This window comes from Pseudoliparis swirei, chromosome 5, assembly GCF_029220125.1.
Source record: "Pseudoliparis swirei isolate HS2019 ecotype Mariana Trench chromosome 5, NWPU_hadal_v1, whole genome shotgun sequence".
Lineage (NCBI taxonomy): Eukaryota > Metazoa > Chordata > Actinopteri > Perciformes > Liparidae > Pseudoliparis > Pseudoliparis swirei.
The window spans coordinates 9275903-9303593 of record NC_079392.1 but is presented as its reverse complement, the minus strand read 5'-3'; the positions used below and the strand labels follow the sequence as shown (position 1 = coordinate 9303593).

The 27691-nt window shown below is 40.1% G+C and overlaps 1 protein-coding gene across 2 annotated transcripts in view; it reads left to right on the top strand.

Moving 5' to 3' along the window:
• The window catches only part of LOC130194323 (pituitary adenylate cyclase-activating polypeptide type I receptor-like), a 46481-nt gene extending 23002 nt beyond the window's left edge, over nt 1-23479 (top strand). Inside the window, exons 3-13 of one of the 2 annotated variants that reach the window (XM_056415280.1) lie at nt 5435-5542; nt 11280-11380; nt 12356-12453; nt 13126-13258; nt 15856-16009; nt 16126-16186; nt 17144-17213; nt 18568-18659; nt 18744-18873; nt 19473-19514; nt 21101-23479. In XM_056415280.1, coding sequence (XP_056271255.1) covers nt 5435-5542; nt 11280-11380; nt 12356-12453; nt 13126-13258; nt 15856-16009; nt 16126-16186; nt 17144-17213; nt 18568-18659; nt 18744-18873; nt 19473-19514; nt 21101-21295 — 1184 coding nt within the window. In that variant the 3' untranslated portion in view covers nt 21296-23479. Of the gene's footprint in view, nt 1-5434; nt 5543-11279; nt 11381-12355; nt 12454-13125; nt 13259-15855; nt 16010-16125; nt 16187-17143; nt 17214-18567; nt 18660-18743; nt 18874-19440; nt 19517-21100 lie in introns of those variants that run through there. The other variant, XM_056415281.1, reaches the window with a different exon arrangement.
• Nucleotides 23480-27691: the final 4212 nt, after the last annotated feature.

Here is a 27691-nt window from a genome sequence, read left to right as displayed (position 1 = left end):
AAAACGGGTTCTCTTACACAGCCGTGTTGTCAGATGTGCGCCCCGAAAGAGGGGAATGTGGTCAACAATGGTCCGACAGGTGGGGCGTGCCCCTCTAGTGGGGGGGAAGTGGTACTACAGGTGGGGCGCAAGAGGAAATGGAGAAATACCTTTATTGATAACTTCACATATTACACAAGTTAAAAGTACACCAACATAAAACTAAGTCTTCAATAAATAAATGTTGACATGCTTGCAGCTTCGTATACATGTTTACGTTACGGCATTACAAGTAACTCCTGCGCATGCGCCATGGCCGAGATTCAGAGCTGAACTTACATGAGTTGCACTGACTGATCATGTTGTCAGTGTTGTGTTGTGAGAATATATATATATAATTACGGGTAGACATGAAAAAACCTGCAAACATATTAACATATATGCACAAATCTGCATACCCTAATACATACACAAACATAAATACTGTTAATTTACCCCTATCCCACAGCGTGGAATATTTGCAGGGTTTACAGCAGCAGAGTGCAAATGAACAAACAAGAGACACAAGATCAAAACAAGTGTAATGAATAAATAATCACACCCTGTTATCCATTTGATAGCATGCACATTAACTAGTTTCTACAACGGGGAACCAAATTTGAGATGTGGGCTAAAACTCCCCCAAGCTATTTCATCTGTTCTGTAAGTATAAAAATCCCAATTAATATTTTTTTTCCCAAAAGCATAACTTGGTCAAAGGGACCATTTCACCGCACGGCTACTTCTGCTCTTGATAGCTAAGCCCGGCAACCCACTTGAATACTGCTAGTAGCTCAAAACATGAGGAGAGTGAGATGTTATGGGCCTGAATATGAGGCCAAAGAGGTGCATTTAGGGGACACGTTTCACCTGTAAATCTATTCCGACTAATACATCAATAACCCATCAGAAGTGGCTAAATGTGGGACGCACAGATGGGTGGAATGGAAAGAGGAGGGCAAAGTGTGATGCGGCTCGTGAAGGCGTGATTGGGACATTTTGAGGCTCTGTGAGGGCAGAATGACAAAAGGCTTCACATTTTGCAGGTGTTAGTGTGGTTCGTTATATTTGCCAGTAAAGTGGATTCAAAAAAGAAGGACGGCACCAAAACCGGTAATACCGCACTCTCGCGTTCACTTTTTTCTCAACAGCTGTCCCCTGTGGAGACAGAGACAGGGCAGATGTCTCGTCTTCCTTTGGGTTAATTACCTTCACACCTCCAGTCGCACAGAAGAATCCATCAGAGCAGAAAGCAGGGAGGTCAGTGATAGAGAGGAATTAGGAATTAACACAGGAGTGAACAGTGAGAGGGGATTAACAGTCTTGTCCGTTTTCAAAGGATACTTCTAATTAGATCCACAGTAAGCAACGGCCAGCCTCGTGAATGTAAGTGTCTGTGTGTGTGTGTGTGTGTGTGTGTGTGTCCGGGTATTTTTCCACATAGCTTTCACGTTCCAGCGTTGACATTTCCACAGATCATTACACACTATGACTGTCCTGCCCTCTCTGTCTCTTTGTGATCACTCGCAATTGTCATCTTCATAACTAATTACACGAACCAAATGCCAGAGGTAAAGTAGGCTACTGTACATTTCATAGTGGAAAGGATAGGCATTCTAAACATAGCTACATGAATCAGCCGTGATATTGAAAATGGACCAATCATTTGTCAAATCGAAAAAATTCTGCATTTTTGAAGGTTCGAGCTTCTAAAATATGAAGAGTTGACTTATAGAGACTAGAAACATGGCGATACCGGGGGTTGCTCATCCATATTCTCCTTCTCTTTCCATAACCGTGATGAAATAGGCATGGAATCTGAGGTCTATAATGTATTAAATGTGTTAATAATACTATATTATAATACACAAGCGGACCTGATTGGTGCACAAAAGCATATGAAATCACCTTTGGAGTTTAATTCATCTCTTACCCCGTCTCATTTGCAAGGACTGGAGAGGCCTTTCCATTCATCAAACATAATCTTTTCACTTAAAGATCAGAATATGAAAAAAAGGTTCTATGGGCGAGGGCAACTTGCACAGGTAAATTAGAGTCGTTATTACTTCACTCTCAATGTGCTCAATACATATTCTCAAAAATGTAGACTGTGTTTGATCCTGTTATATCAAGGTTCACCATTCAGCGCTGCTTGGATAGTCAGTGTCAGGTGGTCGTGGGAGACGGTCCAGTTTGGGTTTGAGAAGCAGGAGCTGGTTTATACTGCCGTCTAAACAGAACATAAAACCTTTTTTTATGTTTCCATAATACGTCAGGTAAACTAAACATTCACCGTCTCGAATTCCACTCCTTCCTCCTCGTCTTCTTCGAGTTTTGCCGTGTCCCTGTGCTTCTCCCGTATCCCATAATAGTGTTTCTCAAAGGGTATATGTATTGTCGTACAACATCTTACATGACAAACAGAAGACGCATGTTTCATTGAACCGTGAAAGCGCTGCCAAGCAGTGTGATCGGGAGAATAAAATACTGAGAGATGATCACCGTACAGGTGACGAGGAAATGCAGGACATTATGATTGGAAAATCTAATACTCCTTCCCGAATCTCATCTGACCCTGGGAAATAAAAATAAGAAGCTTGCGTCATAACTTGTTCCTGGTGTTTATGATACTGTAGATCACATTAGTGTCAGAGGGGGAAATCATTTTATAACTGCCACGCAGCAAACACAAAAACATTTAACCCTTGTGTTGCCTTAGGGTCATTTTGACCCGAATCAATATTACACCCTCCCCCCGCCTTAGGATTAATTTGACCCCATTCAATGTTTAATGTCGGTGTTCTTTCGGTAGTCAACAAACAAACATAAAGTGCCTCACACTTAAACTTGGAAAACAATATTAATTCTAATAATTTTCTGGAGGTTTTAATTGCTGGCGTCAAATTGAACCCAAAGGGTAAAATATGTTAGTAAATATAAAGGTAACAGGAGGGTGAAACATTGAATCGGGTCAAAATGACCCAAAGGCGGGGGGAGGGTATAATATTGATTCGGGTCAAAATGACCCTAAGGCAACACAAGGGTTAAAGACAGACCGCTGAGGTTTTATTTTTTTCAATAAACCGACGATAATATGGAACTCTTGTCTCATATTCCAGCGACGGCCATCAGTGCGATGCACATTCCAAGCAGCTCTAACGATGCGACGTGTGTGTCTCACTAAAGTAGAATAGATGTTTGTATATAGATGTTTGGGACATCTGCAGTAACACAATATTTACACCAAGGCAATCAAATACATATCTATATAGCCTGAAAAGTGTATTAATACATTGATGAAGTACCCTGTGCATGCTAAACAAATTAAAATAGCACACCTAGTTTAAATTAGCATTTTTATAGTGTTACTACAAGGCCGTGCAGTGTGGGTAAACATATTAGAGTGATGTAACTGTGTAAACAATAGAAAACCAAATCAACAGAGGAAACAAAAGAAGATATATATTTTTTGGTGACGTTCATTGTTTGTTGTTTGATTCTGTGCCGTGGGACTCTCATGCAATGACGCTGTGGAAGAACTTAGCATAAGCCTGTCACACAGACCACTGATCCAAACAGGATAACACACTCCAGAGAGAGGATTCAATGGAAGGGGAAGGGGGTGGGGGGTGGGGGGGACAAGGAGATCCAATCATCAATACCACATGTGGAGCACCAGTCCATTCATCCACGAGCACCTCATGAAGGAGCTTACTGTTGTCACCTGCAAAGGTCCTTCCACACATCGGGATTCACACGTTATCCTGTGTACAGGCCCTGGTGTCTCTGCCGGGCTTTGGCAGAGACGTCAGGGCATTTACAATAACGGCCTGATAACGTGACATTTTCAAGGGGGGCGCAGCAGATTTAAGTGTTACAGCTCGCTGTTGCTGTACACACGCATGGCAAACAAACTCAGTTCGACGGCACATTTATCCGGCGAGATGTTTGTCTTGTCGGAGAACCTCGGGCATCGTCAAAAGCGAAGTGTTTTATTATGAATGAGTGGTGGTTTAATTGACACCGAGCCGGGCGGCGTTGATGTACGAGGCGTGGTGAGCGAGACGGGCTCCTCATTAATGCTCCATCGAACCCCCCCTCTCCCACCCCCCTCCAGGGGCGGTTTTTCCTACAGGCGGTATAGGCGGCCGCCTAGGGCGCCATTCAGAGGAGGGCGCAAAAAAATGCGCCTTTTTGCTGGGCAGTTTTTTTGTGTGCCCCCATCTATATCTCCAACCAATATTTTGACAGCAATGCCAGCCGTTAACAGAACAGAAAACAAAAAAAACATTAAAGCTGCAAGCAGCGTCGAACGGGTCCTCGCTCATCTGCGCCGGCCGGGGACGCCGGCGAGACGCGATGCCGGCGAGACGCCGGCCGGGGACGCCGGCGAGACGCGATGCCGGCGAGACGCCGGCCGGGGACGCCGGCGAGACGCGATGCCGGCGAGACGCGATGCCGGCGCAGATGAGCGAGGACCGAAGACGCAGGCACGCCGGTCGGACTTGACTCGAGCCGTGACTTGTAACGAGCACGAGAAGTTTGGGGCAGATTCGAGTGAAGCTCGCCTAGGGCGCCAAATGTGCTAGGGCCGCCCCTGCCCCCCTCTACACACCTCCGTCGTTCGGAGCGACGGAGGCTTCGGGGAGAGAGAGCTTGTCAGTCGAGTGACGGCAGAGGGGAAGCGTGGGCAGAGGAGGAGGAGGAGGACCGAGGGTGTCTCCAAAGGCCCTCATTCAACCCCCCTTGAAAGATTACACCAGACGACTGAGTTTCTATACAGATACAATTATTCCCAATTAGAGATGTGAGTCTGGAGTGTACCTCAGCATGTACTGTAGCATTACGAGGAGTTCAAGGTCAAACAAGCCCCCCACTAACTGAATTGTGCGTGAGCTGCATAAAGAGAGAGGAGAAGGAAGATTGATCTCTCTGTAGATATGGTTGAATCAGAATAAAATAAAGATTCCCCCTCTTATCATGTCATTTATTTTTTTCATTGTTTATTTGAAAGACAGTTCATTTTCACCTTTCTTTCTTATGTAACATACTTTATGGAATTCCTTAAAATCCTCAATTCTGGTACAGCCCACCTGCCTTTTAATTTATCTTATCTTTTATGGTTGGACTTGAACATTTGAACAAGTAACCTTCCTTCAACTTGTGTTCAGAAAATACGGTTTTGAGACTTGTTGCAGTTCCAACACAAAATTCCACATCATAATTGAACTCATATCTAGACATCTGATTACACCCCTCTCCTCTTTCCAAAACATCTATCGTTCTTCCATCTAGACCAAATGTGTCTGACCATATTTAAAACAGCACAGTCTCTTTTGAGGACTTCCTGAGCTGTGAGCTCGTCCCTCAGACTCACAGTGATGAACGTGTGGTGAACGTTGTCCTCTCGTCTCAGGTTGCCCGACAGCGTGGGATGACATCCGTTGCTGGTACCGTGCCGAGGTGGGACGGGTGGTCAGCGTCTCTTGTGCCAATGTCTCCCAGCTGTTTGCTAACAACCAAGGTAAATATATTCATCTCACCTTTTCATTCACATTCAGCCACTTGAGCGCTGACGCGGGAGGTTGCCCTCCGGGACGGTGTGAGAGTGAAGTGCATTACAAGTGTCCATGCGGCCCTGAGGCGCTGTGGAGAAATTATTAATAATCCTGCCGATACTCATTCTGAAACCATTTTTGTTATTCTCCTGCTTGTCTCTCAGCTGTATTTTTCTTCCAATGATGTTGGCAGTCAATCATCTGTTTTAATGCCATGTTGACTATTGGGTTTGGGAAACTGGAAAATCAAGAGATCCTTCTCATTTTTTAAAGTTGCCAAACTTGAGCTTAGTTCATCCATCTTTAAGTTTACAGATCAACAAAGCGACCATGTTGTATTTAGATACCTCTTAGGACCGGTTCCACGCTCTCACCGAGTGAATTATGTGTGGCTGGACGTTTCTCTACACGGATCACATGGACTCATTTTCTGTTGACACAGTGAGGGGAGCCGGTCTCATCCAGCTGGCTGGTCTAAAGAAAACAAAATCAGATGGATGATAGAGAGATACAGATGCAACTGAGATGGTATAAATATATGTTTCTGGACATTTGGGAGACAGACGATGAAAACCAGACAAGCCGTACAAGTCAAGCGTACATTTGTAGACAGCCTGACCACCTGCAGAACTTTAGACTCATATAAAATGTTGGTGTACGTATCAGTAGAATCTGTAATGCCGTTGTATTACATATTTTTAATGCACATATAGTTGCATAACTATTTAACACAGCATTATATTACACGTTTTATGGTTATGTTCAGGCTCTCGCATCAATCGGGGGAGGGACAGATCAGGATCTGGTTTAATCTGGCGGCAACATCCGGGTGTGAAAAGTGAAGCTAATGCGGAAGTGCCCTCAAACTTAAGGCCCAATTCTCTGATTGCAAATAGAAATCTGATTGTAAAAATTCCCCTATGCTTCTCACTTGATTTATTACCTCAGTAAAGATTGTAAAGATGAGTTTATGGCCTCAATCGCTATTCTCAACTTTCTTTCCTCCCATAGTGTAACGCCCTGTTCTGTGTGTCTCCCCAGTGTCTCTTGATTATTAATTCCCTTCACCTGCCACTCCTCTGTCTCCCTGATTACTCATTGCCTACACCTGTGATTTTTCCCATATATATATTCTCCCATTCTTTCTCTTGTGCCCTGGCAGATTGTTGTCTTAGTTCCCCTTGTGTTTAGGCTCTAGTGTTTTGTTGCTTTCAACCAGAGTTCCTATGTTCAACTTTTTCTATTTTTTGTTCCACTTATCCTGGAGTCCTACCTGCTTCCTCCGTGCTGGAGCACTTGCCCCACCACATCCGTGACACATACATGTTATACTGTATGTACTTCTAGATCAGATCAGATTGGATACTCCTTTATTAGTCCCTCAGTTGGGAAATTGCAGGATTACAGCAGCAGGTGCGCAGTAATAAAAAGTTAGAAACATTAAGACAAATAAAAAAAACACTAGCATTAATAAATATACGGATGGAATAAAAGTATATACAAGGTATAAATTAAGTGAATTGAAACAATCAACAGATGAAGTGTCAAAGTGTTTCTGTAAAGCCCCCTGATAAAGTCCCCGTCTTAAAACACAGTGATGTCCAGAGTCTTCCAGTATTTGAGTCAGTGTTGGGGAATTATTTTTCACAGAAGACTCGGCAGCGGCAGAGAGCACGGGCAGCATTTTTGTAATGCTGGATGTAGAAACAGATTTCCAGCAGCAGTGAAAATGGAAGACAGCAGGGAGCAGAGAAGGAGAGCAGTGAAAGTTAACGAGTATACTTCAGGAGGATCAGGAGGCGGAGGTTGCTGTTGATGACCTCATAACTCAGTTCTCCTGGGTTCCTGGACCCCACTGGATTTCCTCCTGCACACAGGCCCGGATAAGTCAAGCGCTGTGGGGGTGCAGCTCGATGCAGCCAATCCAACATGCGTGCGGAGAAAATAATGAATTGGAAAATCGAAGAGTTCACTGTAAGAGCCAAGAGCACGAGGAAGGAGTTGGCCCTGCTTGTTAAGCAAGCCTGTTGGAGCACCAGCCCCCTCCCCCGAGCCTCGACCTCCATTCACATCCAACCGTTCACCCACTGAGGCTGCAGGCTCTACGCGCCACAGCATACCGAGGCGAATGTAGCTGGATACCGGCGATACCACCCACGACTCAAACACCCACACTCTGCTCGGCTGTGCCGATCAGCAGGACGGGCGTATTTACAGCGTGAAACCGAAATCCGTTACATCACTGTCAATCCTTCGTCCTCCGTCTTCGCAAATACGTATTCACGCAGGAAACCTGATGACCTTGTGTGCGTCATGATGACCGCCTCAGAGCCCGGCGAGCTGAGCCGAGCGCCGTCGTTCTAACTTCAGGCCATGGTGGGAGAAGAAATGTGCGTCATTCAAATTCAGAAAGTTTTCAACTTCTGCAACCGCACTGCCTGCTGTCGGTGTCACCTGGAGCGTTGAGGAACGTGAACAAAGTGAATGCCTCATACTTTCATATTTATGATACACTTCTGGAGACACAGGGAACCAAAGTTAAACGCCTCCTTGACTTACCATTGCAGGGCTCTCAAGTTTTGAAGACAGGCAAGAGTGACATTTCCATCTTCTTTTCTTACATAAAAGGTATTACCACGAAGGTCATACGTGGACAGTTTCCTTAACTCAGTGGTACTCAAACTTGTTCTGTCACACGCCACGATGTTTATGCTCCACCGCCCCAACAAAATTAAAACAAAATGGTCCATGCATAATTTTTATTGAAATACAAATATTTTGTGACTCCTTCATCTGTGCTTTTTCAAATAATATATTAACGAAAATTGTAAAGAATCGTAAAGCGTAACCTGTTAACAGCGTAACGTAAATATTTACACAAGTACAGGCATTTCGCCATGTACTTATTATTGACTTAGTTTTATGTCTGTGTACTTTGAACTTGTGTATATGTGAGGATCTCAATAAACTTCTTGAAAAAAATCCATAACATGGGAGTGCCCCACAGCTTGATAAATACTGCCTTCAGGTGTTACAAAACTTAGAAGGTCTTAAACATCCACACAGCATGAAAGTATGTTTGATGATAAATCAAAACAGAGGGAAATAATATGAATAACACTGAAAATAATTAACGTAAATACTTGATGCATTTAAAACAAAATTCACCTTACTTAGCCACACATATTTAGTCCAATATACAATGAAAGATATCCACATTATTCATCAACATTTTTCATCATCTGACTTTAAAGAGGTACCATTAGAGTTCTTCAGGATATCCCGGTCCATTTTCTTTCCAAATATCTATTCCTTCAATTATGTATCCTGCTGTTCCACCATTAGCTCCATTAATGGTGTCTATCGTTCTATAAAGAATTCCCTCTATAATCTTAATTTATCGTAGTTTTGCTCCAATTTTATCTTGTAAATCTCTGAAAATATTTAAATGATTTATGTTCGTTACACACTGATTATTTGTACTTTACTTTAGTATCCATACTTTCACATAGACTCTTTCAGACACGAGAAGAGGAGGAAGCGCGAACGATTTACACTGCAGTGGAAATTGCATCTCCACTAATCCAGCCAGATGGCGACAGAAGTTACTTTTAATTGAATTAAAAACAACGACGGTCTGCTGAATGGCAGTAGAGTGTTTTAGCGTGTCCAAGTGTGTTTCTTTCGTGCGTCCTCTTCATAGGAGGTGTGTCTCCAGCCGCTCACATCATTAGCAGACAGACGGAGTTATGGTGCGGCGCATTGAATCCTAATGAAGAGCACTGGTTACAGCTGCGTATGCAGAGCGGGAGCAGGGATAAGAGTGAAGAGTGGCTTTGTTCTTCTTGTTCATCAGTGTCTCAGTGAAACTAATAGACTTCACCAGGAGAAGCTGCATATTCATGAATCACAAATGGCAACAAATGGAACATCGATAAGCCATCATGCCGTATTTGCATATTGTTTGTGTCTGCTGTGTCTTGATGATAACACATTAAACCAGCATGGAGGTCTCAATTTAATGCATTTTTTATATATTGTGTGCCCAGAGTACCCTGCACATAACCTTGGATCCTACATCAAATGTCTGTTAGCAATCCACCCGTCTAGGACATTTTCTGTCTGTGCCCTCAGAAGAGCCGTCCTGTTGGAATCCATCTCGCTGCCTTCGTGACTTTAAACCTCTTCTAACTGCTTTATTACTCTGTGGTCTGTCTGTGCACCGTTTTACGATTGTTTTTGTTGCTTTGTCCAAACTGTTGACACAAAGTTGGACAGCACACTATTGTCTAAATTGTGTTTTTTTGTACCGTGGAGAACATTTTTATTGAACTAAGGGGCCTCGTCCAAACTAGAACAAACTGCTAGGAACAAGATGAGTTCAGGGTTGTCCACATGCCATGCAACGTACAGTCCTCTTAAACTTCTGCTACGACCCCCCCAACGCAACTGAGGTGCAGTTTGCCATTATTGTTCTTGAAACAATGTTCTGAATGATCCACGATCCTTCATTTGGAGACTTTTTGGGATTACCTCTCTCTCCAGCTCAACTTTCACTTCAATCTGCTGTTTCTTTTGGTCATAAACTGCATATATATATAATATATATATATATATAATATATATACACTACCGTTCAAAAGTTTGGGATCACTTAGAAATGACTTTATTTTTCAAAGAAAAGCACTGTTTTTTCAATAAAGATAACATTAAATTAATCAGAAATACACTCTATACATTGTTAATGTGGTAAATGACTATTCTAAGTGGAAACGTCTGGTTTCTAATGAAATATCTCCGTAGGTGTATAGAGGCCCTTTTACAGCAACTATCACTCCAGTGTTCTAATGGTACATTGTGTTTGCTAATCGCCTTAGAAGACTAATGTCTGATTAGAAAACCCGTGCAATTATGTTAGCACAGCTGAAAACAGTTATGCTGGTGATATAAGCTATACAACTGGCCTTCCTTTGAGCTTGAAGTTTGTAGAAGAATATTAATACTTCAAATATTAATCATTATTTCTAACCTTGTCAATGTCTTGACTATATTTTATATTCATTTGATAAATAAAAGTGTGATTTTTCATGGAAGACACGAAATTGTCTGGGTGATCCCAAACATTTGAACGGTAGTGTATATATATATATATATATATATATTATATATATGAAACTAGCTGGCCGTAGCGTTTGCGCCACATTGAGAGTGACTGATTTGAGAAAGACCGGAGTGAAGAGCCGAGGTATGTGAACTACACGAGCTCGGTGAGTGGATGGGTCACGGCAGGTTGGTAGCAGATTGAGAGCCACGGCGGGAGAAACACACGCAGTCAAAGAGTACAAACAGGGGATCAGACAACCAACGCAAAGGAGGCGTCCACAGAAAACACTGACAAGGAAGGAAGGGTCACGGCCAGGCCGTGACACATCCAGCCCTGACTTAAAACCCAGGGAAGAGGGGAACAATCAATATTCAGTCTCGGTCTCTCCGTTCACATCTCCTTGCCAATTATCTGAAGTCCCATTGAAGTCTAGACTTTCCCCCTCACATTGAAGTATACGTGTTTGTGTCAGTCGTTTATACTCTAAGGTGACTGATAAGTGCCGAAACATATTCATATCCGGTCTCTGAGTATCAGAGTTCCCTCCCTGGTTTCTCCTCCTCTGTCCCTGCCACTGAGAGGTTGATGTGTCTCTTCAGGTTACATCTACAGGAACTGCACCGAGGACGGATGGTCCGACCTTTACCCCTCATACGAGGAGGCCTGCGAGTTCACAGATTACGACGAGACGGAGCCAGAGGTAGATGTTTACTACAGTGTGTCCATCCGCATTGGGGTTGTTGTGTCTGTTGTTGTGTCTGTGTTGAGCATGAATATGTTGAAGAGCATATTTTCTACCAGTTCCAGCATCTCCTGGCGGATATCTGAGGACTCGTCAAGACAGAACCAGTTGTTCCGCTGTAGACCGCCGAGCACACACTTTTCCATATGACAATTAAAAAATAATTATTAGCCTTGCAACTACAACCCATCATTTTGCTCATTATGGCTAAATGACAGATGCTATTTAAAGCAGGCGCAATCATAGATGATTGACATTTCCCTCCGTCACTGAGACATCAATATGAACCCTCTAAGATTGAAAAATGGAAACAAATAACAACGGCGAAACTTTCAAGTAACTGCAACGTAAAAGTCAAATGGAAATAGACTTAAAGCCTGAAAATATGGATATGAAGAATGAGGCATTACAGGACAGACACATTAGCAGTGTGGACAGCCCAATCGACAGTTGTTCACAAGCACAAGGTGTTTCCAAATATAACTGATGTCAACATTGAAACACTCTAAATGTCCACTCCATGACATCATGTCAGACTCGGCTGGTTGTGTTTATTTTACAGACTCGGGCACAGAAGCACGTGCAGGGTGTAGCCCCCCTTTCTTCAGTTTTAAAATCCAAATTCATTGCAAATAAATAAACACGTCAAGTCCGCCTCAGCAATCCTGCAGCGGTGTTTATAGAAAACACCCGCGAGTCGCTTCAGACACGTCACACGCACCTCAGAACTTTACAAGTTGAACATTTCATACAAAGCCAGATGTTAATTGCCAATGTTTTTTTGACACTTGTTGACACATTAAAAAATAACACTTGCATGAATGAGTGTGAAGAGTGTGAGGGGGCAGTTAACAGTAAATACATACATGTTAACTTTCTTTTTTCTTTTTCTTCCATTCCCTTTTTTCCCCCGCTCTTTTTCTTGCATTGCAGACAACATACTTCTCCAACTTCAAGCAGGTGTACACTGCTGGCTACGCTACATCCCTCATTTCGCTTATATCGGCTATTTTTGTCTTCACCGTGTTCAGGTAACATTGTCAACAACAAGAGCAGCGACAGCATCACTCATCTCAGCCCCAACACGAAAGCCTTTAATATGACATGTGCTCAAGGGACAGTAATTCAAGAGTCTTTGTGTATTCAGAAAAGCGCTATATATGTTTTAATTATTATTATTAGAAGTAATTATGAAGCAACTAATTAATTTTTTTTCTTTTTTCTTTTCATTTCCACAAACAGATTTGTCCTTGACATTGAGAAAAAAATAATAATATATATCTAAAAAAAAATTAAATCAGCACACATCCAAATCCATCCATTTCCATTTCCACATACACACCCGCCCAACATTCCCACCCATCCCCTCCCACATCTTTATACATCTACCCTCCAAGAGTAGGACCCAATGAGGAGGGAGGGAAGGACCAAACAATCAAACTAAATACAACCAAATGATAAGCATTAAATACAATGATGATACGTTCTTTCAACCTAACAAAGTACTATTTACACCCTATCCATAATATACTTCTAACAGTAATTTGTAATGATTTCCTCACTTCCTCCCCCTGTACTTCCTGCTCGATTACTCAGACCACACCCATATCTACCCAACTCATCCCTCCTTTAGATTTCAACTACACACCTGTACAGTTTTGTGAATGTTTTGCTCAGGAACGTTTTTTTTATCTGCTCTACAGGAAGTTTCACTGCACCAGAAACTACATCCACATCAACTTGTTTTTCTCCTTCATCCTGAGAGCGAGCGCCGTCTTCATTAAAGATGGAGTGCTTTTTTCTGATGAAAACCTGGACCACTGCTTCATGTCTTCTGTGAGTGTGAAACCGCACTACAGCTCCATTAGTGTGTCTTTATTTACACCAGTGAAGGACTCACATCCTTTACTAAAGCAAAGCACTGCTCACACGTGGAATGGATGTCACGAGTCTGGTCCATCCCAGAAGCACGTTGACGCAGTAAAATGCACTTATGTAACAAAAGACATACTGAGAGTGACGATGAAGGAAAACACATTGTAAAGGAGATAAGGAAATACATTATTTCTGTATTGCTCAATGTTTTTATCACAAGAGCTTATTATCACAGAGAGCAAGTAGGAGTGGGATTAACATGCCGGGAGTGACTAAGCGGAGCCTGTGGCAGCATTAATGATGAGTGTTCCTATTTTACTGCTGATCAGGCGGCCTGGAGCGAAGGTAAGTGTCCCTCCTGAGCGGCTCCGAGGTACCACCATCAGCACATCACCGTGACCCGTGTGGGTGGAGAGGGCCGTGAGCGAGAAGAGAAGATGAACCAAACATGTTCATTCTCACAAAAAGACATTGTGACAGGAAATATCATGGTGTGAATATATATATATATATATATATATATATATAGGATATAGAAGAAATAGGAAATGTTGAATGTCAACATTTCTTGAACCAAAAATATGTATATATACAATTCTGATTTATTTTTTAAGAAAACTCAAATATCCTATCTCTAAATATTAGAATATCATGAAAAAACAAATCACTTGAATTGTAATTAAACTCGAAACACCTGCAAGGGTTTCCTGAGCCTTGACAAACACTCAGCTGTTATAAATCTTTTTTTATTAAAATTTTATGAGATAGGATTTTTTTTTTTTAAGCTTGTGCCATAATCAGCAATATAAAAAAATAAAAGGCTATTATTATTGTTGATGATTGAATCCAAAAGAGAGACATTTTTGTTTTTTTTTAATTGCATTACAGAAAATAAAGAACTTTATCAAAATATTCTAATTTTCTGAGACAGTCCTGTATATACATATATAGATACTGTATGTATATATATACACACATATATATATATATATATACATAGGATACTTATATATAGGATACTTATATATAGGTATACTATTTCTCTCTCTCTCTCTCTCTCTATATATATATATAGAGAGAGAGAGAGAGAAATAGGATATAGAAGAAATAGGATACGTTGAATGTCAATATTTCTGGAACCCAAAATATGTATATATATACATATATCTATGTATATATATACACACACATATATATATATATATATACATAGGATACTTATATATAGGTATACTATTTCTCTCTATATATATAAATATATATATATATATATATAGAGAGAGAGAGAGAGAGAAATAGGATATAGAAGAAATAGGATACGTTGAATGTCAATATTTCTGGAACCCAAAATATGTTTCACACGTATGTTTCATGTCGGCCTTGTATCCCGCTAACAGGAAAGCCCAATTGCTTATGTTTAACGCGGTGAAAGAATTGATTAGTTTTATGCAACAAAACCACTGCGTTATGGTTAAAAAAGAAATATCATGGCTTGTGTGAAAATTTGAAATAACAATAATAATCGAAAGATTTTCCTGTGTAGCATCACGAAACAATCGTTAAATCCATGTTTCCTTCAAGATACAAAGATCTCCTGTGTGAAAGTCCAGTGTTTGTTTGACCCATTCATCCTTTGTGGATGTTCTTGTTTATGTTGTGGCAACATTGGAACCTATAGGTGTCTTTTTAGGCTGAAAACCCCAAACTTATCTTTAAAGTCTTTATTATAAGTGAGCGCTATAGATTGAATGTCACACATCGTATGAGGACAGTTTACAGGGCTGGTTGCTGTTATTTGCATATTCTGCTTTGACATTTACAAACAAAGGAGTAATTATTGGTGTAATCACAAGACAGAGAGATGCATACATGTAACCTGCAAGGAGGGCTTTGTCAGCGTAGTCGGAGCGCACACACACACATATGCTAATAGGTGTGTCAAATAAGCATAAGCCCGTTATTCATAAACGGGACGTGCATGTTCTTTAGGCAGCTGCTGCATAAACCACGAGTCTCACAATGAAGTCCTTGATAGATTTACTCAATAAAAACATCCCCAGGGGGGAATGTGATTGTAGCAGCAGCAAGCAAGGTTAAAGAGTAAAGGTAATATATGAATATTAAGTATGAAAAAAATGCAAAATATATACAAAGCAATCAAATAGGAACAGCAGGACATATTACATTTAAGAAAAATGTAAGAGTAAGAAAATAAACAATATTTAAAAAACACATCAGATCTACTTTAATCAGTTGACCTATATAAGAATATAAGATATTCATAAGAATTAAAAATTCCCATTCCAATCATCATTCTCGTTGTTATACCGTGTAACTCCCCCACCACGTTCCCTTCAGTAACGGTCACGCTCCATGCTGCGACGCTTCATCCGACCCCATTCAACGCATCCGTGGTTTGCCGAAAACCCACAATGCCGACATTATTCCCTGGTGACGAGGTCAGAGGCTGTCACCATAATGACCATTACAGATAAATCAATCCACAGACTCATCTGATACTCGTGGCTTCTGCTGTTTGTTTTTTTCTTCCCCTACAGACCTCCTGTAAATCCGCCGTGACCTTTTTCCAGTTCAGCATCCTGGCCAATTACTTCTGGCTGCTGGTGGAGGGCATGTATCTGCAGACGCTACTCGCTCTCACCTTTGTCTTCCAGAAGAAATACTTCTGGTGGTACATACTCATCGGCTGGGGTGCGCGATCCTTATCCGTCACCCGTCTCTTGTTTTACCTTCATTCCTCTCTCAGTGTCTTGTTAGAGCTCTGCATTGACCCTTTCCTAATAACCCGGTCACTCTGTGCCTCCCAGGTCTCCCAACAACAATCATAACGGCGTGGATCCTCACTAAAAACTTCTATGATAACAAAGGGTGAGCTGCTGCACTAGAATATCAGAGACAGTGCCACATAGAAACTAGAATGGGCACTCGGTAGAGCGCATACCTTCGCATATCACAAGCTTGGGCATTGCATTATAAAAATGTTGGCATTAGTTGCATGCCAATTGGACAAAAATTTATCGTGCTATGGTAAGAAAAAGATTTTGACCTTTCCATGACCTTGACCTTTGACCCGATTGATCCCAAAATCTATCAAATGGTTCCCGGATAATAACCAATCATCCCACCAAATTTCATGCGATTCAAGAAGATTTTGACCTGTTCATGACCTTTGACCTTGACCGTTGACCCGATCGATCCCAAAATCTAATCAACTGGTCCCCGGATAATAACCAATCATCCCACCAAATTTCATGCGATTCGGTTCAATACTTTTTGAGTTCTGCGAATAACACGCATACAAATAAATAAATAAATAAATACACGGCGATCAAAACATAACCTTCCGCATTTTCAATGCGAAGGTAATGAGGCACACTCACATTAAGTTATGTATCCAACCACCACAGTACCTGGTACCGCTAGTTAAGTTACGTAGCAGAGAGAAGGTCAAATAGGTCAATGTTTACTTCACACAGGACACACAATCCGTGTTCGTTGGACACCTGCCTTCTTTTCCCGTGTACTTTCTACTACTAACGTAGTAAAAGGACTGATAAAGTACATACTGACACACATCTACAATGTAGGTCCAAGAGAACACAACAAATCCCCCTAATTCAGCATCGGAAATCATTTTCCAAACGCCTTTAATTAGCTCATTGGCTTTTGATGTCTCCGTCACCACAGACCGGCTTCTGCTGCCGGGAACACAGCGTTCTGTCTGCTGCGAGCGAGTCGTCGTGTTTTGTTGTCGTGATTAGATGAGCAAAATTGCACTTCTGTGACTGCCTTGTTTATCTCGTTTCTGCTCGTTGTGCGTCTCAGGTGCTGGGATGACACAGATGTGGCCTTCATCTGGTGGATCATAAAAGCTCCAATAACTGCATCACTACTGGTGAGTAGCAGTTACAGTGGGAGCTATTGAGGATGTATTAGACTACTCAATCTTGGATCAGAGCTGTAGGACTCGGCAGAGTGCTCAGCGACTCACGCTATTACCCCCACACCGCCCTCCCCCTCCATGCAGGCAGGCAGAATCATGACTTAAAGGAAACCTACGTCCCAAAATCAATACATTTTATTCATACCCGACTCATTCTATAGTTAGGATAACCATAAAACATCTTACAATCAGTGTTAGAGTTACAAGAATAATACTCATACAATGATCATACTTATACAGTGATCATCGCAGAATCAGTGACTTCTTTTAAATCACTTCTTAAAACCCATTTTTATAGAACAGCTTTTAAGTGATGTCATATTTTTATGCAGTTCTTTGGTTCCCCTAATTAAGTTTGTCTGTTTATTTCTTTAAATTTACATTTTATTTTTGAATTTTATATTTGTATCTTACTATTATATTTGTTTTGCCTTGATTCTCTGTAGAGCACTTTGTAAACTTTGTTTTTAAAGGTGCTATATAAATAAAGTTATTATTATTATTATTATTATCATCATACTTATACAGTGACAGTCCCCTATGTTTTCCTTAATACATTCTCCAGAATATTCCTTATCGATTTTCATAACTTTCTTTTGTATTAATTTAAAACATATACTTTATTATTTACATGTGCAAGTGTATCGAAAAAAGCATTACAACTCTACAACGCGTACAGCCAGACTGCAGGGGATTGAACCCCGTCTCTGCAGTGGAGGCAGAGCCTCTGTGCCATTAAAAAAAAAAAAAATTGTTGCTTCTTTTCAATTATGATCCTCAAGGGGTAGTTACAATTGCCCCTGGAGTTTTTAAAAATACATTTTTATAACGATAATGAGTTCCGTGGCAAACTTTGCTTACTATCAAAGAGCTGAGTCCTATTTGTAACATATACATGAAGTACTTAGTCAAACGTAAGTGGAGCTATTGTGTTAGATCTGTAGCTTCTCCATTAAGCGGCTCCATTAGCTCCACTGATTGGAAGGGGACTCAAGGCATTGATCAGCAGAACTAATGAAGCCCCTGGGACCTGAATTTCTATGCTATTAACATGTAAGTGAAACCCAGGCAATTCTAAGAACGAGAAGTTGATTGCCTAAAGTTTTCTGCTTCAATAAAACGCAACTCTATGTTATCCAAACTCCTTTTTCTCCCCACTTTGAAAGGGTAAATAAAAGAAAGTCCTGAAGTCGTTGTTGCTGCAGGTATGACGCGGTGATGAAAACGGCTTCCGTTGTCGGACAAACACTGTGTTGGTTCTTTCCCATTTTTCCTTGACAGCTCTTTGACGTTCTGTTTCACGCAGGTGAACTTCCTCATCTTCGTCAATGTGATCCGCATTCTGGTGCAGAAGCTGAGGTCACCTGGTGTCGGTGGCAATGACGTCAGCCACTTCAAGTGAGAAGAGAACGCTTATTCCTCCACGAGGTGACATTCTGTATGTAGTCACCGACGATCTTGTTTTTTTTTTACTATGTGCAGGCGGCTGGCAAAATCCACTCTGCTCCTCATCCCTCTGTTCGGGATGCACTACATGGTGTTTGCCTTACTGCCGGAAAACACAGGAGCAGAGGCCCGAATATTCATAGAGCTCGGCCTGGGCTCCTTTCAGGTAAAACACACAACACAGATACAATTAGAGTGAGGAGAAGATGTAGATTAAACCTTCACTTCTGTGTTTTTCAACCTGGACCCTATCTTCCCATGTTGTTGTGTCCAATTGACTGATGGGGACAACAACTGTTCCTATTGGTCCAGTGTTCATGGAGTACACAGCAGGTGCAGACACTAAACGGGCTGCAATGTTATCATATTCGAGCAATTGACAGGATCAGGCAAAAGATAATCAAATTTCTGTGGAGGGTCTTTTCCATACACTCCAGATACTTATAATATCAATCTGAGCATTTAAATGGCAGAAACCCCTTATGGTGGATGTTAATTGACGGTGGAAATAATACATTGCTACCCATTTAGCGAATGCCGATTGTAGCATTCTTCTTCAATACATAACCACTTTAAAAAAACGTTGTCCAGGTTGAAAGATAACAAAAGTTTCCCTTTTAACCAACTCTTGTCATCCAAAATGCATATATTAAATACATAAAAATCACATTGTTTACAACCCAGTGTCAAGCTTGCTCAGGATGTCTTCTGGATTTTTTATATTTAATATCAGACAGTTTGGGTTGATATGTTTCTGCTCTGAAGGGATTCGTTGTGGCTCTGCTCTACTGCTTTCTAAATGGCGAGGTAAGTACATATTTTATTGTATTTGTTGGCTAGATATTTAATAATTATTTTAATTTGATTATAATAGGTCTTTGAGGACAACATGCATCTGAAATAATTACCACTGTACAACATACTTGAATTATAGTTTACATTTGTTGACAGTTAAGTGGTAATACAAGTGGTATTGCATGTCTTACTCAATCAACCACAAGTTATTCCTTTTTTTATATTTTGTATATATTTTTATATATTATTATCCAAATAATTTTGTCATGGTTTCTAGATTGATTTACAAGCTTGAGACAACTTGTTTTGCACATGTAGTCTTAGTATCAGTGGGGACTTCAGTAGGATAATTCTGGTGGGGCAACACAATACAAAATGCAATGATGCAATCCAAACTTACCACAGATGTATCACATTTAAACATACTCTAACAACAACTAAACAAATATAGCTCAGTACTATGACCCCTTGCGACTTGCAGGACACATCCGTGGTCTCATCTGCTGCTCATCTTTTGGATAATGGTGTCCTCTTAAAATATGTTTGAGCGTCAACATGGTTCCTTATCTGGAGGTCTCCCTTGCAAAAATGCATCTAAAAATGCCAGGGTTTAAGTTTTACACACGTTATAATTCTGACAAGGACATACCTGTACCTGTTTTCCTCAGTCTGGCGGTTGTTCAATGCCACGTCTGTACACTCCTTCAAGCTGAGACGTTTGAAGTAGACTAATTGAGTTTGCAATTATTGTGTCTGAAATAGAGAAAAGTATTTAACTGCTTCTGTACAACATCGCCCTCTAGTGGGGGTGTGGCCCACGGGCTCCAAATGCCGATGTTTTACTAAAAGTTGCCTTAATATCCGTAAAAACTGCCATACAAGTCTTATATATTAACATAATTTTTAACTATCATTAATCTTACAAACAACATCTTTCCCAATCACAACGACCAAATATGTATTCTTTTTTACAATTTAAACAATTTAAATTGTTCACAGTCTGGAATTAATCAATGACCAATTTGTATTATTGTTTTGTGGGGTTTTATTTGTGGAAAACAATAGGGCAAACATAAAATAATTGCTAAATCAGGTGGAAATATAGTGAAAACTTAAATGTCAGCGGTCTAGATAGAAAGCCGGACATAATATAATGAATCATTATCTGTATTTTGGCTACATAACGTATGGACTTATTAAAGGAGCAGAGGTTGAACTTCCAACATAAAAAAATAAAAAAATAAAAAAGTCAAAATGTCCCTTGTGAAAGAAGCTGTGATGTTTCAGGATGGGCTGCTGAAAAGCAACCGAAGAGCTGCACACCCACACAGCTGTTTTCACTTTGTCTGCTTGATTAGATCTCTGAAGAGCAGAGGTGTAATCAAGTAAAGCAAGTGAAAACACCTGTGTGGGTGTGCAGGGGAAATATTCCTTCTCTCAGTAAATACATAAATGATGATTTTCATGTCAGGTATGACTTCATGCTACATATTTATGGTATATTTCGGAAAGGGGGGTTAGGGCAGGCATTTTGTTTCCATTTTCTAATATTTAAGATGTGTGTGTGTGTGTCTGTGTGTGTGTATGTGCGTGTTCAGGTGCAGGGAGAAATGAAGAAGAGGTTCTGGAAGTGGCAGACCCAAAGTTACCTGAGATACAGTAAACGACGGCGTACGCTGTTCACTGAAAGCAGCACGATGACTCAGATCTCCGTCCTGGACAAATCCAGCTCCAAAGATCAGGCGGCCTCAGAGACGCACGCCCTGGCCCCCAGCAACGTGTCGACTGTGTGAGGAACAACCCTCATAGATTCATGTGCTGCGTCACAACACCACAAAGCCTGATCGTTGAATGTTACCGTACCTCTTCAATTTGTACGGCACAGATCATCTGCGGAATCGCTCATTTGTTGACCTTTCACGTTAAACCTTCCCTCATAATATTTGTTATGTTCAAGTGTACAGGATATAGGATGGGCAGACAGGAAGGTCTTATATTATTTGGGGTCCCTGCTCCTCATCTTACTCCCAACCACCAAATAGTCTCTCCCCTTAAAAAAACACCCATTTTCTTCTTTTCTTCCATTAGATATATCAAATAAAAAAGATCTAATTTATATTCTCGGGAACAATTCTGATTAGTTTATTCTGCCGCAGTCCTTCAATTTAATTTGTAAAATGTTGTGTTTGTGTAGTTTTTTTCTCATATTCTCCCAACATAATGGAACATGTGCATCAACAAAATACTAAGATGATACGTTTTCATATACGGTCCCACAAAAGGATATGCGACATGACATTCTCCCAATATTTGCAGATGAATTATTGTTTTTATGTCTTTGTGTGAATGTTTGTGGGCAGTTTCAGCCCCTCCAAAAAAATCAATAAATATCATAAATGATAGATTACAAACAAGTTACTTTGAAATAGATATGGTGGTATGCATATTTAACAGATTTGTTCTATTATACGTGTACGTTAGTGTTATTCTTATATAATGTAATATTGAAAAATGTGGACAAAAACGATAGTGTATTTTTGCCTTTTTGTTAGCATAGTTTTAGTAATTCTACTAAAAGTAATCCAGAACCTGTTTTCTCTGAGAATTCATTTTAGTTGAGTTACTTTCAAGTTGTCGAATCGTGATGCTTGTGTAGCTGTCGATCTAATTCATATCTTTCTTCTGTGTTTTGACGTTTTACAGTACATTTGGAAATTAATATATATATAGTATTATTCACAGAAGGATATATAACATTACTCAGCTACAGACCGTTATTGTGCCTTTATCGTACAGTATGACTCACTGTTTCTCAGTTCAGGTGGATTAAACCTATCGTATGTTTTGCATTCCAAACCTGTCTCGCAAAATCATATATTTAGGATTGTGATACTCTACAGTGAACTTCAAAAGTTTCTCTGCGGCATTACAGAAGTGCTTCAATGTCAGATTCAAGATGATTGTGATTACGGGAAGAGCACAAAGCTTTCATCTGACTTTGAGCTGTGCAGAGACAAAAGTGAAGGATGATGAGCTTGTTTTGATGTCATGTTTTTTTAAATTATAAGTAAGCTCTCTATGTCGTGTCTGGACAGTGTTATTTCTATTTTCTTGCTGGAGAAAGTGACTTGTATGTTTCCTTCACAGGTTCCAGTTCACTCCACGAAAGCCAGTTTCTCATTTGCCATTTTATTTGTTTTCATTTGGACAGCTGGTGTTCATTTTCATCAACTTTTGGGGATTTTGGTGTTGAAAAATTACTCTTAGTTACGACAGGATAACATGATGAAGTGATCCACTGCATCAGGACATTACCAAAGGCACTAATTCTAGGTGTTATTGTCAACATCCGCCAAAAAGACCAAATCCAACAATGTGTACTCTCTATTACTCCCCTACCCTGTCTGCGGCTCTCAGCTACAAGCCCATTGGTTCCTAGAAGAAGAACATCTTCTAGAAAAGAGCCTTTCAAAATATTTCAAAAACATCTTCCTGAAAAAACACACTGTCACGAATATTACTCCAACTTCTTTCAGCAGTGGATTAATACACATTGTATTACTCTTTGTCCAACAAGTCTTCAAAAGAGTTGATGATTAGAGGTTAACACTGTTGCTCTGGTGACATCACTGTGTTTTTATTTTGACTCAATCCCACTCACACTGTGTGCTTCCGTAAAGGCTCACTAGAGCAACACATGTGGATCCATCGCTGACAATAGTTGCCAACAAATATATTATTTATTCCTGTTTAAGTCACATTTGCTAACAACTAATATTACCAGCTGTTTAAGCAAATCACTGAGGGGGAAAAATGAAATTATTTTAAAGATTTTAGTCTTAGGAGGAGCAGCCAATAGGGCTGAAAGACACAGACAGGGACACGGCTAATGGGATAGTATCAGAGGTTTGAACACATTTTTGGCATCTGTCTTTTCAGAGGATTTGTTTACAATAAAATAACAATTAAAGAATGAATTCGGCATTTTTCTTTACTCCAGAGGATTTGGGAATATTTACCACACACAGCAACATTGAGCCAACAAGTTAAAAACATTTATTGTCGATACTTCCATAATGTACCAAAAAAAGCCGTCTAATGTGCACAACAAAACGAGATCAAATGGTGCACTGTGCAGTGAAAGAGATCAAATTGAAAAAAAGGAGAGCTCATGAGCAGACGGAGGTGGGCTCACAGCAGAGTGCTTTAAATTGGATTGGATTGAATGTATTGTCATTGCTAGAGGACAGGTACAGAGGCAACGAAATGGCAAGTTACTTTTACATTCAGCCATCAGTACACAAACAAAGCCCCATTTTTATTTTTTACCTCTAGCTGACTAAAAACAGGCAAATGGTACAATGAATAATACAATTAAAAAAACACCATCAAAAAGCTACAAAAGGAGAAATATTTGAAACCAATTTTCTTGTCATGCTATGCAGTAAAAATCGATAAGAACAAAACAAATGGTATCGCAGTTGTTATGGCACTTTACTTTTCCTCATGTCTGCAACGATAAACATTCAAAGGAAAAGTATTCAATGTGTCCTGATGGGACTACAGCTACAAATCGTTCACAGTTGAAACCCAATATTCATGTTCTAGCTTATTAATTGCTTCGTCCATTTCGTAAACAAGCACGCAGCTCGGATTCCCTTAATGGGCTGAAAGCTCCACCCTCCCTTGTGATTTCATCTGCTGGTCAAATGAGATCAAAACGATTCAACACGCATGCATCAGCCTAGCAGAGAGTACAGGCATCACAGGAGGCTTTACACTTTTAGCAAACACGATCACCATGAAGAAAAATCATTGAACGAAAATAAGAAAGAATGAAAACAATCAGTGTTAATCACTTTGAACCACAGAACTCCATTTACAAGGTACAACGTCGGCAGCTCGTTTCTGTCTCGCACATTTAAACTGCAGTTTATTTCGTCACGAAGGTTGTCGACTGACCTTTAAAAGATTTCATCTAACTACTTCATAGTTCAGAGACTGGGATGAATATTTATCCTTATAATAATAGCAACATCTTTGTCTGACATCAACATAGTACTGGCAATATAAGGCTCTAACTCCCATATTAACACTGAAGGAGAACATCATTAATACATTTATATATATGTATATATATATACAAAAAAATTTGGCTCATGACCCGGTCAGATTGTCAAAATGTGTGTAATGAACTCGAGTGGACATTCCACTGAACCGACGTCGAGGTGGTGAATGTTCCCCCTAAAGGAACTCCGATAAAATGCATTGACTCACAGCAAAACAACAGGACGCCACAGTTTCCCGTCAGCCCTTCTTTTCTCGTCTGGACTCCCAGAAATAAGTCAGTTTGATAGTTTGCAGGTCAAGAGATGTGCTTTTGGAGTAGAACATAGATGTGACAACATTCTGATGAACATTTTAAGTTTTTAGACATGTATTATTCCAGATTTAAGTATCCACAGCCTATTTCAGTGTCCAGTAAGAATATTTTGGACATTACAATAAAGTGACTGAAGTGACCCTGTCTTAACCTTTTGTGTGTAGTATATGATTGTTTCGGGTCTTTTGAGAACACAATACACACTTCGCTACAGTCACAACATTATGGTCATAATGATCACATTCATAAGCTCCAGAACGGCTCGTCGAACCTCGTTAGGTTTTAATCTGTCATTGAGGACACAGTATTCTATATTTTTACATTTGATATTTAGAATAAAGCTGAAATGCCATTAAGATGAAATTATTAATACTTTTCCATCAAAACGATCTTCCTGGCTACGGGGCAAAGGTTTTGAAACAACATTTAAACAATTTAAACCATGTACTGACACACAATTTTACAGAAAATATGAGAGAACAGTTAAATAAATAATGTAAATATTTTGAAAACTAAAACTGAAAACATTTTTTAAAAAATCTAAGTGAAAAGGAAATATTAAGAAACAGGCTTTTACTTTCAGTTGGCATACATACAAAGTTTTTTATTTCTATCACCACTAATCAGTTGATAAAATAAAGTTATATTTGAGTAATTTTGCTCTTCATTCTGTCTTTGAAATAATTATGATTCAGCATTTTAAATATAACTAGTCAGTTTTGTGACTCCCTACTTGACGTCTTTTTACCTGCAAATTACCAACAATGTCTTTATTGCTGTAGACTTCAAACAGCTGAAGAAACTAAAATGTCACGACAGTCTTAAATCAGAGCAGATATAACTCTAGTATTATGATCCATATATAATGTGTATCCAGAAAAGAAACAGCACATTTATTATAATCAAAGAATCTACTAATTGTTTCTTTTGGAGTCCTTCAGTTCCCACTTGTCTTTAAAGACATTTCAAAAAGCTCTCTTCTTCCATAAATTAGAGATTGGGTCACATGTTGTAGAAGTTAAGAATACAGCCCCTTACAAACATGAGTATGAAGTGGTCTCGTATTTTAAAGAATATCATAGAGAAAAGTATTTTGTGGTTCAGGTACATGAGACTTTTTAATGTCCATTATATGTATTTTGTTGTGCATGTGACATACTGCACTGAACATTGACTGAGTTGATATACTGTCGCACTGCTTTGTTTAAAATATTAATCGCTCGAAGGTTCTGCTCATCTTTAGCAAAGACAAGTTAAACTACTCTGAAGGCCTCCGGGTTTAAAATACTGATTTAGTCCTAAGCAACATTAAAGCACTTTGTTCAATCATTTTCTTGACTTTGCAGTTTCGTTTTGAAATAAATAGATAAATCTCTTTTTTTCCCTTCTTCTTCTTTTAAATCATCAACAGAAGTGAAAATACTTGTTTTGTGCTTAAAAGGCACTTTTGGAGACACAAAGTAGAGTTGAACGTAGGGATTCAGACCAAAAGAAACATCCGCAGTGACATCAGCACGGCCGTGCACGAACTCAGGAGGGATTCCACGACTTGGTAAAAGTCCCACTCCAATAGTATAACGCTTATCTCAAGTTGCTTGATTTCAAGCAACAAGAGAGCAAACGAGAGGCTTTACAAAGGGGACGAGAGAATCAGCACGACGGCGTGTGGCCTCGGCCCCGTAGACACCGAGAGTTGAAGAGAAAAGGAAATAAACACTCAAGTAAACACTGAATTCTCACCAAGGGAAGGAAACAAAACCACATTGGCAATAAATGCAATTTCATGCAAGCAGTTGAACTCACAGCGCTTTAGTCGCGAGTTCATTCTCATTGACATTTTTTGTATTACCGGCTACTTCCCAGTGCTGAGATTGAAAAGAGAGGTTTGTGTTTGTGGTCGTCGTCAGCGAACTGCAGCGCTGAGTCATCATCTAACCCTGGTAGGGTTTTTTTCTCTTCTTCTTTTCTCTCCGTTGTTTTTGGCATTTTTACATAAATGTATTAGATATGTCCTTCTCATAATTACTGCTTTTCCAAAGTTCCACCTGTTAGATTACTCCTCGACATTCCTCTGTCTAGTTGTCTTCAACACCCATTATATTGTTTACCATGAGTCACAGTTCACACAGCACACACAGGCTTGTGCCAGTAGTGGGAAATAATACTGAGCTTTCTGAATGATCTTGGATATGACTCGGGGGACCCTCAACACGATCAATAACAGTGATTTGATGGTGAAAAATTAATTTCAACACTGATGTAAGTGTGAACTATCATTCTTTAAATTGTCTTCAACATATTTAACAAAACTGCTCGTCGAAAGTGTTTCCTGTTCATCAGAGCCCAAGAAAATCTGAGTTTTATTCCAGGGGTTTGGGGCGAGCTCCAACAACACTGGACACTACATTTCCCATAATGCAGCGGATTGCCTTTTCAATAGACCCTGCTTGCCTGGTAAACACCCACGTCTTTCAAACGCAAGGCCCTCAGTTTGCAACACAGATGTTCAGAATCAAACGTGTGGTTTCCAAGCCCAAGAATAAATAACCCGGATGACCTCGCTGTGACATCTCTGGGGGTTTTCTGTTCAACACAAGACGTTACATCACAGCCTGATGAGTACAAACCAACTGATCTCCATGTGCAATATCAGTCGGAGTGCCCGTTTAAGGTATTTACATCGCCCGGTGTTGTCTGTCCGAAACTAAGCCTCTGCATTCCACGTCTGTATGGAAAGAGGAATACAGTGTGTACTTACATTGTGACACTTGAGGACAAAGGTAAAAGCTTTGTCAGACACACTGGA